We start from the raw sequence: 15,879 nt of genomic DNA on the forward strand, positions 1-15,879 counted from the left end.
AAAAAAAGCAATACAATAAGCTTTAATGCAAAACAATTCGATATATAAATAAGCTTTATAGCATATGTACATGCTTTTGTGGCAAGACATGAGAGCATTTTCTATGTTTGTCCATTTTTTTCTTTTACTTCCGTTCTTCTTTTGGAAACAAAGATGGGAATGAACTTCAGTTTTTTTTATCTATGCATCCCTGAGGTGTCCTTTGACTTCCTGTAGCTTCTCTTTTCCGCTCCCTCCACGACCTTTCTTTCACCTGCCAGTCATATTGTCGAGCCCACAGTCTCTGTTTGTGTCAATTGTCTCTGTTTTGGTGTTTATGAAATGCTGTAGTTGTTGTAATAGGCTGCCGTGGCATCGGCCAATACGGAGATGAGACTGGTTTCCGTAGCGCTGCTGGAGCAAACGGAAGCCGGCGTTACCTGGATGTGTCCAGTGACTGTCATCCCGCCCTGTTCGAGGTGATAACTAGTGGAATTTAGGTACTGGTCGAACTCATCTCGGTCTACCTCACCCAGCAATTCAGCCTGGCTCAGCTGGTCCAGACCCTCCAGGTGCCCCTGCTCTGGAGGAGGCGAAAGCTGGCCCAGGTGCCCCTGGTGCCCATGATGGATCTGAACCTGCGGGAACGAAGGGCTGTAATAGGACAACGGAGGAGCTGTGATAAGGGTCACCCCACTTCCCTGGTGGGACATCGGGATGTGGCCCAAATGTGAGCTCCCACAGTGCAAAGGTACCTGCTGGGAGTAATCGGGATGGTAGGGGTGTGGACTGCTCATGTGCACCGGGGTGGGACGCCTGTCGTCTGGGCAAGAGGTGGAGGATGAGCAGGGGCTGGTGGAGACTGAGCTGGAGGACGAGTAGTAGGTCTGGTGTTCGTGATCCACGGCGTCCAGAGGCGACATCTCAGGTGGCGTGGGCAAGCCGTACGGGTACATATCGAAGCTGCTGTTGGAACTGGCGGGATCTCTGAAGACCCTGACACCGGGTAGAGCTGTGCTGGGAGAACCGAAGCCACCACTGCCACTCACACCACTCTCGTCGTCTTTATCGAGGGGGTGACAGCAGCCTCGGCGATCCGGGAGGGAGTTTTGGTCGGGGCCGAGGGTGGTCAGGAGGAAGCCGGGGTCCACGCGTTTACAGATGCGCTTCAGCTGCTTCTTCCTACGAGGACGGTATTTATAATTGGGGTAGTCCTGCATGTGCTGCACCCTCAGCCGCTCCGCTTCCTCCACGTACGGTCTCTTCTGCGGCGGAGTTAAAGCTTTCCATGACTTTCCTGTTGGAGAGAGAAAACAGGAACATGAGACTTAATACTGTATTTTTAAAGGATCCATTTGGAGTTTTGAAGATTGTCCAGTTATTAACTGTTCCCTTTACAATCATATTAGCACCAACACAAAATAATTCAATGGTTTATTAGTTTACAAACAGTTAGTTTATCTGCTTCTGTATTGTGCAGAAAACAAAGCTAGATTAAATAATGTCTGCATAAGCATTTTTTTTTATATTTTAACAGAAATAATACAGATAAATAATCAACAACTAGTACAATGGCAGTTATAAAAATGTCTTTTTGAAGATAGTTTTAAAAGCTTTTTAAAGGTACATTATTTGTAACTTGGCATAAATTTGATAATGTTTGAATTATAATAATGGCAGTAATTATACTGAGTTTATAATTTGTAGCTTTTAAAACCACTTGAAAGAATTTTCAAAAATTAGAACAGCAGAGAAAAAATACATAATTTCCTAAAATGCCAATTACTGTTAAAACAGGCCTGCAAATTTATCACAACTAAAATAATGTATAGCAGTAAATAAAACTGATAAAAATTATATACACATACAAATTATTATTTCAGAACTTCTAATTCATTCATTATCCCATGAAGTTGTACACTTTTCTTTCAGTTATTTCTTATACAAACCCAAAGTTTAATTAATACATTTGAAATGGTTTCTATTATCATTTATAGGTATTATTGTTTTTAAATAGTTCAAATATTGAAATTATTTATCTTTTATATAAAGTCAGATTTGTATAATATTTATGATTGGGGGAAAAAAAGTCTCCCACATGTGTGAAATGATGAATGTGCGCTCTTGATCTAAATACAAATAAATACAATTAAAGATGTGTCTCATCTCATGCACTGACTCAGATTTATTTCAGTTTTGTTTTAGTTTATTTTCAGTTCAGGTTCGTCTCGAACAGATTCACGCTCTCTGTGTTCTTTACGCTTCTCAAGTTAAAAAAACAAAACATTTTTTCTTTTAATTTGTGTCTACAATTAGTTTAGAAGGGATTAAACATCCCACTTTCTGTATTCAATGCATAAAACAAAACAACTGTCTAACAAAAGTCTCACAAAACGTGCCAATTACATTAATAACAATCTCCTACTTTAATAATAATAACAATAAATATGAGCTGTTAATAATAATGATTATTACACAAATAGTAGCCTGCTGATAATGTCTTACCCAGCATCTTGCTTAGCTCCGCGTTGTGGAGATCAGGGTTCTGCACTGCGAGTCTCTTGCGCTCATCTTTGGCCCACACCATAAAGGCGTTCATGGGTCTCCTGATGCGCGGCTCTGACACCTTGTCCGCGGGAGCTCTGTGGGAGGTGTGTCCGTCAGGTACGTCCGCATTTCCCGCGGAGCACTCAAAGCTCTCCGGCCAGGACGAATACGCACTTATCAGAGCAGCCATGTGCGCTCTCAAAACTTCAGCTTCCCTTCTTCTCAAACTTTGTTTCTCGAGCGCGAATGTGGACCAAGAGTTTTTCTTTTGTTTTTGAATTTAAAGCAAAGTAAAAGCGCAATCAGAGATGACTTTGACTGAGCAGCTGGTGGTTGAAGAGCACTGTGAGAGAGATGAGTGGATGGTGCTCGACTCCCCTCTGAAGCTGTGATTCACTGATTCCTCCGGCATTGGGAAGCGCTTTATATGTGAGGAGCAGCTTCCAGCACAGGCCCACGGGAGGATCTCAGCTCCTCCTTGACTGCAACCTGAGACCAGCGACAGAAAAAAACAGAGGTGACAAAAATATTTCAACAGCTTTACTACTAAATCACGTCATTAGCTACTGGTTGGGTTTGTTTTCATGACATTATTTTGACGGAGCGATGGATATGGTTGACTGTTTTCAGTCAATCTAGTAGACATTTACTATATGACAATTATTCAATAAACAATTAATGGAAGAAAATATTTATTAAAAGTTAAACCTTAAAAAAAGTTGATACATTTCACAAGACTTTGGTTGGATGTAGCTAACTAATACGGGTTCTTCAACTGTTCTTTTCAGCACCTCAAGTTTAGCAAAGCAAAGCAGTTCTTGAGTTGGTTATAGGATTCTTTGAAAATTGAAAAAGGTCTTGAAGTCACATTACAAGTTCATAAGATCAGAGTATTGGTTTCTGGATTCTTCACCATCAGTACATCTATAGCCTATGTAGGTTTTCTAAAGAACTACACTGTAAAAAATGTGTAATTTTAACTGTAAAATTTTGTAAAAACGCTAAATGAGAAAAGGTTCTTCAGTTGTATCAAACTTAAGAAAAAAAAACTATTTTTGTTCTATTTGGAACGTTTATGTCTAGTTCATAAGTGCATTCTGTGACATCTGAATGTTTGTTGTCTTGATCCACAATGAAATTATCATGACATTAAATTATTAAAACTTCTCATTATGAGGTCAACTTCTCAATTTTTGAATGTCAAAATGAAAACGAATCCCTTCAGCCGAAGTTGTCATGAAAATAAAGGAAGCTATTAAAAATATAAGAAAAAAAATGTTATTTAACCACTAATTCACAAGATGCCATGTTATATTGCGTCGTTGGTTAAAGGGTGTTATTATAGGCACAACATGCATCAAAAATAGCAATCAGAAGCCAGGACTGGGATTATCCATTTTATGAATTTTGATTTAAAATTTGGAATTGGCATATGGATATAAAATTAGAATAATTAACAATTCATTCATGTTGGGGTTGGTTGGCAAAGATGTGCAACAAATATAGTCATGTAAAAAAAAAAAAAGACATTCTGTCAAGAATGATTTCCACTAGTACTCTTAAAATAACGAAAAGCATGGTAACCAACACCAGTTTCCACTTTGCTACTGGAAAAGCAATAAAAGATTCTTCATAAAATTATGTAATCAACTGTACATAACATTTTAAAAATAGCGAAGGTGTTGAAACGTTGCTTTAAATGGAATGATATATTTAGATATTTAAACCTGTTTTGATGGGGCCACCAGTATGCGTCCAAGTTTCAGCAGAATTCATGACGCATTTTACATTCTCATTATTCATTTTCGCTTGAGGAAATTGTTATATAACTTCCATCAGACATGACACAGAACTTTCCCCAGACAGGTTCTACATCACTTACTCATCAAAACCGGTCGTTCTGCTCAATGATTCACATGTCAGACAGTTCAGATCCTCCCTTATACTTCTGGTGCTCCATACCGACATGAGGGCTGCTGTACATAACTCCTATTGTCATGATCAGATGATGGAGTTCCTGTTGACAGCTGTATCGGCGGTTCATGAAAGCTGCAGCAAAGACCCGAAGAGTTCAGAATAAACCAATGATCTACTCAAGAGAATCTGAAGCGAGAAACTGGTGTTTTAAAAAAAAAGTATCATTTTATGACCGACCTTTGAATTTCTTCCTGTAAGATTCAAAGAGTTCAAAGGAATGATTGGTTCCAGTGCAGTGAACAAGCAGAGGACGAACACCATTAAAATGAGGGATTCATTCACTGAAGGAACAGGAAGAGGAGCTTGATGCCCCAGATTGCAAAAACATTATGACAGAAAATGACACTTCCTGCTCTCCTCGTCCTACCTGCACATGTTTGGGTGTGACAAACTGGACGTGTAAACTGTGTTTACTCATTTTTGGCGTTCACTAGATAAACATGTTTCTGGTTCTGCATTTTGAGGCATGATTTCCTGTTTCGTTTGATTAACGTTGGTGGATTGCAGACGTACCTGCTGCTTTGTGTTGAAGCAAACACCTACTGAGAAGTTTTAGCTATAAGGAGAAATGCTTTATTTTTGCCACATGACCAAAAATGTATAACGGGCCCATGATGCACACCTGCCTGGTTGGGATGCACAAGTCATAAATAGTTTATTTCATATCAAAGCAAACATGCGTAAATATACAGTATATGTATATATTTTTTAATGTTTTTGAAAGAGTAATATTGTGATATATTATTCCAATTTAAAATAACTGTTTTCTATTTGAATATATTTTAAATTGTAATTTATTCCTGTGATGGCAAAGCTGAATTTTCAGCATCCTTCTTTTTTAATTATGTTAATAGACCATGAATTATTACTTTTTAGCAATGAATCATTAAATGAAGCATTCTCTTAAAATGGTAGTCATGGGGTAAACTGTGTCAGATATTACAGGGTAAGTCAGTTAATCAACTAATAATAATAATAGTAATAATAATACATTTTGACTCCCTTACTATTACAAATACTGTTTACTGTAACAAAATGTTGAAAATTGAAATAAACTATTTCCTGATAAATGTATAAACGAGGCATTAGTTAAAAAAAATACATTTTTGTAGACATTATTTGAAATGTAAATGCATTTTGACCTTAATAAGGGCATTTTCTGCTGTCAGTTTACGGTAAATACTTCAATGGACTCAACTGAAATATTCTCAACTATGGCTGTTACCTTTAAATTTAAATCAAATACAATATTATCTGTAAATAATGGACAAGATCACACATAGCATAACAGAAATGCAGAAAACATTTGAAAATAACTGAGCCATGCTGTATGTTAACAGTCTATTCTGATGTATTTACCATTTCAAGATTTGGAGTTGGAGTGTTTTTTTTCACATTCAGTGTTTCCAGAACTTTTTTGTCCCATCTAAAATACAAGATACATTCGAAAACACTCTTAATTCATACAAAACTCCTAAATTAGTTAATAATAAATGTTAGATGAATTCATAAATCGGCAGGTCTGACCTCACAGTTGATATATCAGGGGTATTTCTGACCGTGCCTATTATGTGGGGCAAGTTGTGTCACTGGACCACTTTGTTTTAATATAGGCTAGGCTATTTTAAAATATTTTAAATCTCATTTCTCCATCCCTAGAGGACAACATAAGCAAAATGTGACACATCTCACATTTTCCCCCACTCCCCCTATTTAAGGCTTTGACAAAATAATCTGCCCTTTAATTTTTTTCTTCTCTAAAAGAAACGATTGAAACAATCTCCATCTTCTCATCCTTCCCCTTTTGACAAGCACCTCAAAATGGATTCTGGACATGGACCATGGGAATAGGTAAGATGTAGCTCCATTATTTCATCACCACAAACGGGTTTGACGATGCTTTCAGATTTACCTCAGAAGCAGATGCCATTTATAGCGGCAGTCATGACACATAAACAAATTAAGCCGTTGCTGTGTGGCAGATTCTACAATTATTGTTCTGAGTAGCATAAGCTGTCCGTTTCCTTTTCCCTCTTTTTGCTCCATACGCCCACTCAGACTCAAAACAAGACGATCTTTTGGGGTTTCTGCTATCCTCGCAAAATGCCGTATTCTTGAAAATGTTAGTCTTTGATTGTCTCTTTAATAAACTCACGACAAAGTTGAACAAAGTGCACGAGAACGTCAGTTCCATTGGATTTGATTAATCTAGTAAAACAGGACATCCTTTGGTATTGCTGATTTCGGGAGGATCAATATTGACCGTGTGACAAGGACATTAGGATTTTAAACAAAAGCATCGTATTTGCTGCCAGTTACTCTGCACCAGCTCAAGACTTCAGTCGTATATACTTAACATACATTGGTTAAACTCGACCCAATGGTTGACATTATCATTATGAAAAGACCTCAAAGCTACACATTAGTGTGACAAAGAAAAGCAGTGTCACGCCGAGCGGTGTACTATTAATCATGCACTTAAAAAAAAGCAAAACGTGTTTGTTTAGCGTCATCATTAAGGATATGTGCATAATAGGTGAGATTAAATTTAAGTCCTATGATCCATGTCCCAAAACCGTCTATTTGTATAAATCATACTGACAGTAAACACTGCTGACATGTTGGGCTGGTCAACTTATTTCTGAGAAGACTAAGACAAATCTGGCCAAACGGCAGATGCGAATCAAGACTGAAATACCAAACACAAAGTAGTTTTTTTATCCTATAAACTAATTATGTACTGCAATGCAAATGACTATTTCATCACTTAAGTCACTCTTCAGTCATCATTTGTTGTCTACTTTAAAGGGAACAATAGGAGTGAACGGGCAGACACTACACAATTTGTACAAGCAATATTCACAGAGCTGGTTTGTCAACATTGCATAAGTTATGCTTGTGAAAAATAATTTTTTAGTGTAATGGAGCCTGAGGTGACTGTCACAAATTTCACAATACCGCCAGACACAATAAAATAGTTATTTTAAACACACTACCCTTGTATTCTGCACAGGACCATGACTGGAAAAGTTTTACACGGATGTGGCAAAATAATGAACTGAGACCTCTGTTTTGAATACTATTAGTCATTTGCAATCATTTCAATTAATAAGGGTTTAAAAGAGCGCATGTGAGCACAGTTTAAGAATCAATGTCATATCAGTACTGTTAACCCAAAAAAGAAAACCTGCTATTTGCTGTAGATGAGTTTGTTTCTTCATCAGAACAGATTTGGAGAAATGTAGCATTACATAACTTGCTCACCAATGGATCCTCTGCAGTGAATGGGTGCCGTCAGAATTAGAGTCCAAACAGCTGATAAAAACATCAAGATATTCCACAACAGAACTCCAGCCCATCAACAACCTACTATTTTGTGAAGTGAAAAGCTTTGCGTTTGTAATAAATCCATCAAGATGTTTTAACTTCAAACCGTTATTTCTGCCCAAAATACATAGTCCCCCATCCATTATATTAACTTCTCCAGTGAGAAAGTAGTCTCCTCTGAATCGGGAGGAAAATATGTACAAATCAAGCATGGTTTATAAGTAAAAACAGTTCTAAACAAATATATCTGGAGATTTTGATGTGAGAGGACAACAGGGGGTGAACTTTTTCACTGGAGGAAGCTTTATTATGGATTATGAGCAACCGATGTAATGCTTAATTTCTCTTGTTCTGATGAAACAAACACATTTTTATCTTGAATGGTCTGAGGGTGAGTACATTTTCAGCAAATGTTCATAGTTGGTGAACTATTGCTTTCACAAATTGGAATTTGGATTATACATTTAATTAGCCATATCAGAAATGACTATATGATCTATAACAAAGCAAAATTATATAACTGATTTTGACTAATTATGCCAATATTTGTCTGGTTATGTAGAATACATAATTTCTCACCTGATTAGTCCTATTTTCTCTAAATTAGGTTAAATGTTCTGAAAATGATTAATGCAGATTTAAAACAAATTTAGCTAAGCATTCTTCCATCATGGACTATATAAAAATACTTTAAATATCATTTAAAAAATAATATCAATTAAGTAATTTCTATAGGTGGCATTTGAAACATTAACAAATCTGCTTATGAAAATACCCCAATGTTTTGTGATATATTACTCATTATGAAAAATTATATCTTTTCGCTACATTCAGGAATTTGAAATGCTGCACAACATTATTATCTCTCTATGTATCAGATAAATTCTGCATACACACACACTAAAAGACATATCTATGGTCAATTTTGCTCTTGTAGCATGCATCCAAGTATGCTACTTCCTGGAAACCTGACAACAAAGAAAAACACATCAACCACACATACAGTTTAGATGTTTTTAATATTTTTTTCATAGTTTAAATATGGAGATACAAACCAATTATAACTGTAAATTCATAGGCTTTGTTGCCATTCATTTTGGTGATCTCACTATTCAAATCACAATGGTATCAAAAAGTCTAGAGTCAAGAGCAGTCAATTATAAAAAAAACAAAAAAAACTTTTTTTTTTTCATTTTTTCTGGACTTTTTGGACACCACTTCCTCAGTCACTCCTTCCTCTTCTCTCTTTTTCTTCTTTCTTTTTATCCAAAACTTTAGGGTCCATATTTTCAATTTCTATTGTTTTAGGTTCATCTGAATGAACCTCTAGAGATGTTTTTTTGTCCTTCTTCCTCTTTCCTGAGTTGGGAGCGTCTTCTTCAGTGGCACCCTCCGTTACTGTAGGGGCGCTGCACACTTCAGTCCCATCCTCATCCTCATCCCGCTTCTCTCGTTTCCTCTTGTTCTTTTTCTGTGAGTGATTTGGCTCTTCACCACTCTTGCCTGTTACTGAGGCCAGTGCATCTTCCTCTACGCCATCTCTATCACTCTCCCTGTCTTTTTTCTTCTTTTTGGACTGTTCCATATCGCTGGTGTTCAGGGAGTCCTCCATGGAGGCAGATGTAGCCAGTGGAGAAGGTGCATTGCTGCTGACCTCAGATGAAGATGTGGCTGGGTCTCGTCCTGCCTGAGTCTTCTTGATCTGGGCCATCCGCTGGGCGAAGTACTCTTGCATGGTCAGTGTGCTGGTCATGGTTTTTGGTTGTGTCTCTGGGTTGGGATTAGTAACTGTGTCTTTGTCCTCTTCTCTCTCTTCCTGAGAGTCAGGCCCACTGCTTCCCTAAATGAAAGATATAGACAAATATAACAATACAAAGTTATGACGTGAAAGAAAAATTCAAAATAAATACATTTATTGGTTAATTATTTGATGATGATGACGACGATGATGGACAGCTTAATTATAAAACGTATTACATTTTTTAATAAAACAAACTAAAAAAATATTATATTATTGTTGTGATTACAGTATATTTTCTAGTAATTTACTAAAATATAAAATATACCATAAAATATAAAAACTGTATACAGTATAACAATAACCATACCAAACGTACAATTAATAATAAAATTAATTATGCAGTGTACTATAAAATTCAAAATCAATGAATTTATTGGTTTATTTGATGATGATGATAAATTGTAATTATACTTCTATATTACTTCTTATAAAAACAAAAATGAACAAATTAATATATTACTAAGGTAATTATACACCATATTTTATTTGTTTTAATAAAAAATTACTAGTGTTAAATATATAATAAAATCTAAAAACTTAATACAATAATCCTAATAATTAATTTACAATAATAATAATAGTTCGTTATTATCAATATTATTGCCATTACTATTAAAATAGTTTAATACAATATAATTTATACACACATATCATCATCATCATCAAGTAATACAGTATAATTTTATAATAAAAACCATTAACAAACTTTATAACACAACAACAATATTAGTATATTGTTATTACATCACATTACATTATTATTATTATTATTATGTACTTTTGTTGCAGTTATATTATTGTTGTTATTATAATGATGATTATTATCATCTTATTATCATCTCGAAGACTAGACAAAGAACTCAACATGAAAGTTGAACAAACTGATAAAATAATCCCATCCAGCAGTGAAACAGAGTCCTGTCTGTTAGGAATGAACAGGGCAACCCCTCAATTAATTCAAAGAACCTTGATGCACACACCCCTATGCATGCGTGTCATTAAATGCTTAAACTGGTGTCCATCAACTTCCAGTCATGCTGAGACTTGTCCCAAGTATCTAGTGACATCACTGAACTTCATCTGAACGATCTGCTAAGAGACATTTACAAAACACTTGGTTTCAATTTTAAAAAAAATCTGAAGAGAAAACATTTATTGTTCTCAATCTGTCAAGAATCTGATTCTGTTAATGTCTTAATATATTTTTACGCCGTGTTGTATAATATTCCCCACCATGTATATATAAATATAAAGAGGAAACGGATTCAAAAGGGGGCGTTATCTACAAGTCACTGTGTAAATGACTGGATTAAACAACTGATTCCTGAAAAACTTGCCTGATGAGTGAGAGTCAGTGCTTGCGTTGGCCAAACTAAGACAATGATTATAAGCATTAAGAGAAAGAACAAACTTTCTAGCATAGCATACAGCTTAATCATAACAGGCCAAACCGTAGCACGACACAGTGACTATGTTGAAAGACCACAGAGGAACACTTTAGATTAAACTGTCGTCCTCCAATACTTTATCACGGTGACTCTCTCTCCCATTCGTCTTCATTTTGCTAATGGCCTCCTCAATGCATAATGATTTGCAGTGAGGAATACCCGCTCTGAAGCCGGCGCTAAACCACGCCGGTGCTCTACATTACGCCAGAGACACCGGTGAAAACGGCATTTTTCAAAAGATGTATGGAGGGACTGGACAAAAAAAAACAGATTGCAAAGGTTTTGTACAGCCAGGAAACAACAAAATACGTATGACTACCTATAATGCTGAAGAGCTTAAAGCTGAAGAACTAAAACATTATGATAAAATATTTTATGACAAAACAATATTATTAGCAGTAGTATTATCACTATTGTTATACTGTGATATATATTATTATAATAACAGTAAAGTAGTGATGTAACAGTAGTAGTCATCAGTCTTTTTCTGTATTGTGATGTATTTTGAGTAAAACAGAATATCGAAAAAGAAAAGAAAAATAGTAGGGCAGGACTTGGATATATTCATCAGTTGTTGATTGGATAGAGGCAGATGCAAGATTGTGGTCAATTGTTAGAAAAGGGTGAACTAAATGATTGGAGAAGTTCTGCATACATCACCAGAGAGAAGTAATTAAAAAAAATTAAACATGCAAGGATGAACCATTCTATGATTTTTCATTTCTTTATGCTGACTGATTTGTTGTTATTTTTCCCCACATTTTTAAATGATTAGAGATAATAGAGGGAAGAAAGGTAATCACTGGGAGAGAGAGGGAACGAGAACTAAATGATTGGCAACGAATGGGAAAGAGAATGCCAAAAGCAACAACAACAAAAAAATATTGTTCACATTTTAATTAAAAGTTTGTAATATTGTATCATTACTAGGGTTGTCAAACGATTAATCGTGATTAATCTCATCCAAAATAAAAGTGTTTGTTTACATAATATATGCGTGTGCTGTGTATATTTAATATATAAACACATATACATGTATATATTTATATTAATATATAACTGATATTTTATAAAATATTAATATTTTATATATAAATATACAATTTTTCTTAAATATATACATGCATGTGTGTGTATTTATATATACCTGTACATAAAAAATATACACAGCACACACACATATATTATGTAAACAAAAACTTTTATTTTGGATGCCATTACTTAAATATATACATGCATGTGTGTATTTATATATACCTGTACATAAAAAATATACACAGCACACACACATATATTATGTAAACAAAAACTTTTATTTTGGATGCCATTAATCACAATTAATTGTTTGACAGCACTAATTATTACTTTATTTTATTAGAAATCTTAATACTCTGTTGAACTAAAAAAAAAAAAAAAAAAAAAGCAGATTTTACCTTGAGGGGTACAGTAGCTTGTCACTGGGGCAATACCCTCAAAGGGACATCTTTGTACCTCTTTTAACCCTAAAAGATTCGCAGTAGTGTCTTAAAAGGATCCCTGGGTATTAAGACTTCTATGGCTTAATATAATGTAAATTATGTCTCATTTTATACATATTTTGGACTAATGGGTGGCACCATTATAGAGCATTCTGCGTCTATGATGTCAAATGGTTGCAGTCTGTGAGCTACTTGCTACCTGTTGCTATTTTTACCACAAAACACAACTCAGAATACACAACTCGGAAAATAAAATACTGATACAATGCCATATTGCGCAGCTTTTGGTTGTAATTTTCATTTGAAGGGCATCAAGAGAAGCGATGCCAGTCTTCACTGCTTTCGTAGCCAAAGGTTGCAGGTTCGAGTCTCAGTAATGGCAGGAATTGCAGGTGTGGGGAGTGAATGTACAGTGCGCTCTTCCACCTTCCCCCAGTTTTTTTCTGACTGTGGTCACCATGACTTCCAAGCAAAATTTGTTGAAGGGACAGTCCACCCAAAAATGAAAAATCTGTCATCATTTACTCACTCTAAGTAACCTGTATGACTTACTTTCTTTCGTGTAACACAAATGAGAGTATTTTGAAGAATGTTGGAAACTAAATGGTTTCAAGTCCTATTGATTTTAACAGTATGGACAAAAAAACACTATGGAAAGTCAATGGCACCCGAAATTGTTTGGTCACCAACATTCTTCAAAACACCTTTTGCGTTCAGCAGAAAAATTAAATGGAATGACATAAGCATGAGTAAATGACATGAACATGAGTAACTGATGACAGATTTATCATTTTTGGGTGGACTATCTCTTTTGAGAACCACTGTTCTAGATCAGTGGTTCCCAACCCTGGTCCAGTGGACATTTTTATCTGAAACTCCCATTTCAGGACAAGCTGATGGGTCCATTCTTTAATGCAGAGTTGGTGGTAGACCAGGACCAGAGTTGGGAACTACTGTTCTAGATGGTCATGGTGACTACAAGTTGCTGCCACAGGTCCCTCAAAAGTTGTACGTCGCCCAGAGGGAGAGTGGAGAACTGCAGATGTAGGCTCATTAAAACAGAAGTCTCACTTTTCCCTCCAAATAAAAGAAAATCTATATTTCTGGATTGGAGGGGGACCGAAAGAGGTCTTCAGAAGAGATGCGGCTGACAGCGTGTAGCAGGGACTTAGAGAAACGACTGGGGGGCATTTTGGAGCATACTGTGAAATTACTCTCTGGAGAGAAAGAACGAGGAGAAGAGGAAGAGAGATGGAGCGAGTGGGGAAATCCTCTTCATCGGAGAAGTAGTGATAGTGTGTGTGTGTGTGTGGTGCGACGTCTCACCGCCTGGGGACCTCCATTAGGCTTATCTCTCTAATGTGCCGAGAGAAGTGCTGCTGGTAGCATTCCCTCAACAGTGCTGAGCACGGATTGGGTTATACCACACACATGCAAGCACATACGTGCACGCACACACAAACAAACAAGCGAGCAGGAAGGCTGACACGGAGATAACGCAAGTCCAGGTTTCATGACTGTGCTTGGACGTCCTAATGAGGGTATAAACACAACAAAAATGGCCCCCCGAATGTTCTCAGACGCTCTCTGGCTTCTTCTGCCGCCACATTCCCCTCGTTCTTTCTCTGCTCCTGGCAGATAGGAGGCCCCAGGAAGAGGATGCGTTCTCTGAACTGTGTGCAGCACTCAGATAAGGCCCTTGCAGCAGGAGCTATGGGCTCTTTCCTGCTCCGCTCTCCCCAGGCATGGGCGGCTTGAGGGGTGGGAGCTGCGCAGCAGCGGGGCTGGACATGGAGAGGGGTGTCGGGATATTCAAAAGGCCGCGATGAGGACATTGCAGCAGACAGTCCGAAGCAGCCAGGGACAGTGGGGGGAAAAAACGTTGTCAAAATGTGTTCACGAACCAAAAAAACCCAAATCGTGACAACACTCTTGATTTTGCTGCTGAAAACTGCAACTAATTTGTCCCACTCTGTGCTATGTCAGAGAGTCCCTAATTTATAAATACAAAAGTAATATTCCTTCCTGCACAGAGACACGGTGCTCTGACTACGCTAGTTTAGCACTGCAAATGCTGCGTCAGCAATGAGAACTTCTAGTGTCCAGGGATTAAAGACTGCAATATGGTACAATAACACTGTGCTATATATAAAGTTATGATTATTTCTAGTACCTATATTTCACAATACTTTTACAATAATCCCAGCTGAGGATGTTAAACAGTCAAAAATAAATGTATAGATACATTAATACAGCGGGCATGCAGAACAAGCAAGGTACAGGTAAGTTCACAATTTGTTAGTAGTGTGCTACGATCTTAATAAATAAATAAATAAATTATAATATTGAAAAATATAGAAAAAAAAAGGCATTTTGTATTAAAGTGTGCTTTGGTGTCTCTTGCTTTGATTGTACCTTGCAAACCAGACTTAAAATTCTCTCTCATATTTCTCCAATTATGATCCCTGTTTTGCTCATTTGTATATTTAAATTAAATGAAAAAGAAAAAACTTAAAACCATAAAAAATTATGCCTGATTGAATGAATAACTTATTTAGCTCTCAGTGCATCATCAACTGTAGAACATTTCCAGAGATTAAAGAATGCAATTTGGTGCAATAATACTGTGCTATATATAAAGTTGATTATTTCAAGTATAGAGATTTTATACTTAAAGGGATAGTTCACCCAAAAATGAAAATTTGATGTTTATCTGCTTACCCCCAGGGCATCCAAGATGTAGGTGACTTTGTTTCTTCAGTAGAACACAAACGAAGATTTTTAACTCAAAACCGTTGCAGTCTTTCAGTCATATAATATCAGTCAATGGGTCCCAGAGCTTTGAGAGTTAAAAAAAACATACACAGACAAAACCAAATTAAAACCTGTGGCTTGTGACGATACACTGAGGTCTTAAGACATGAAACGATCGGTCTGTGCAAGAAACTGAACAGTATGTATATCATTTTTTCCTCTAATACACAACAATGTCCAACTGTCCTATATACGTAGATATATACGTAGATTCTTACGTATTGCGGCCCATAGAAACAGTTGCTAATGAGGCATCTACGTATATATACTGTATCTATGTGCCAGAGCACGTTGACGCATCACGCGCCGGATGTTGTGAATGTGCTCAGGACAGTTGGACATTGTGGTGTATCAGCGGTAAAAAATGATATAAATACTGTTCAGTTTCTTGCACAGACCGATCGTTTTGTGTCTTAAGACCTCAATGTATCGTCACGAGCCGCAGGGCTTAATTTGGTTTTGTCTGTGCATGTTTTTTTTACTCTCATAGATTTTGTTACCATTGCCA

At 36.6% G+C, this 15,879-nt stretch overlaps 1 protein-coding gene and 1 pseudogene across 1 annotated transcript; both read right to left on the reverse strand.

The window, feature by feature from the left end:
- Window positions 1–222: 222 nt before the first annotated feature.
- On the reverse strand, window positions 223–2,928 carry LOC107684791 (transcription factor Sox-7-like). The gene is made up of 2 exons (XM_016481145.1): window positions 2,485–2,928; window positions 223–1,276 (listed from the first exon to the last, which is right to left on the reverse strand). The coding sequence occupies exons 1-2, from the start codon at window positions 2,714–2,716 to the stop codon at window positions 315–317; spliced, it is 1,194 nt and encodes a 397-aa protein (XP_016336631.1). The 5' UTR covers window positions 2,717–2,928; the 3' UTR covers window positions 223–314.
- Window positions 2,929–8,898: 5,970 nt separating this feature from the next.
- LOC107684808 (PIN2/TERF1-interacting telomerase inhibitor 1-like) overlaps window positions 8,899–15,879 on the reverse strand; it is a 28,631-nt pseudogene continuing 21,650 nt past the window's right edge.

Source organism: Sinocyclocheilus anshuiensis, unplaced genomic scaffold (genome assembly GCF_001515605.1).
Source record: "Sinocyclocheilus anshuiensis isolate Anshui unplaced genomic scaffold, SAMN03320099.WGS_v1.1 scaffold405, whole genome shotgun sequence".
NCBI lineage: Eukaryota > Metazoa > Chordata > Actinopteri > Cypriniformes > Cyprinidae > Sinocyclocheilus > Sinocyclocheilus anshuiensis.

What these genes read in the sequence shown, in the direction of transcription:
- LOC107684791 (XM_016481145.1), bottom strand. Translation starts at nt 2,716, where the DNA reads ATGGCTGCTCTGATAAGTGCGTATTCGTCCTGGCCGGAGAGCTTTGAG. An exon ending in GGAGCTAAGCAAGATGCTGG is followed by an intron (nt 1,277 to 2,484) that starts GTAAGACATTAT and finishes TCTCTCCAACAG; the next exon opens with GAAAGTCATGGAAAGCTTTA.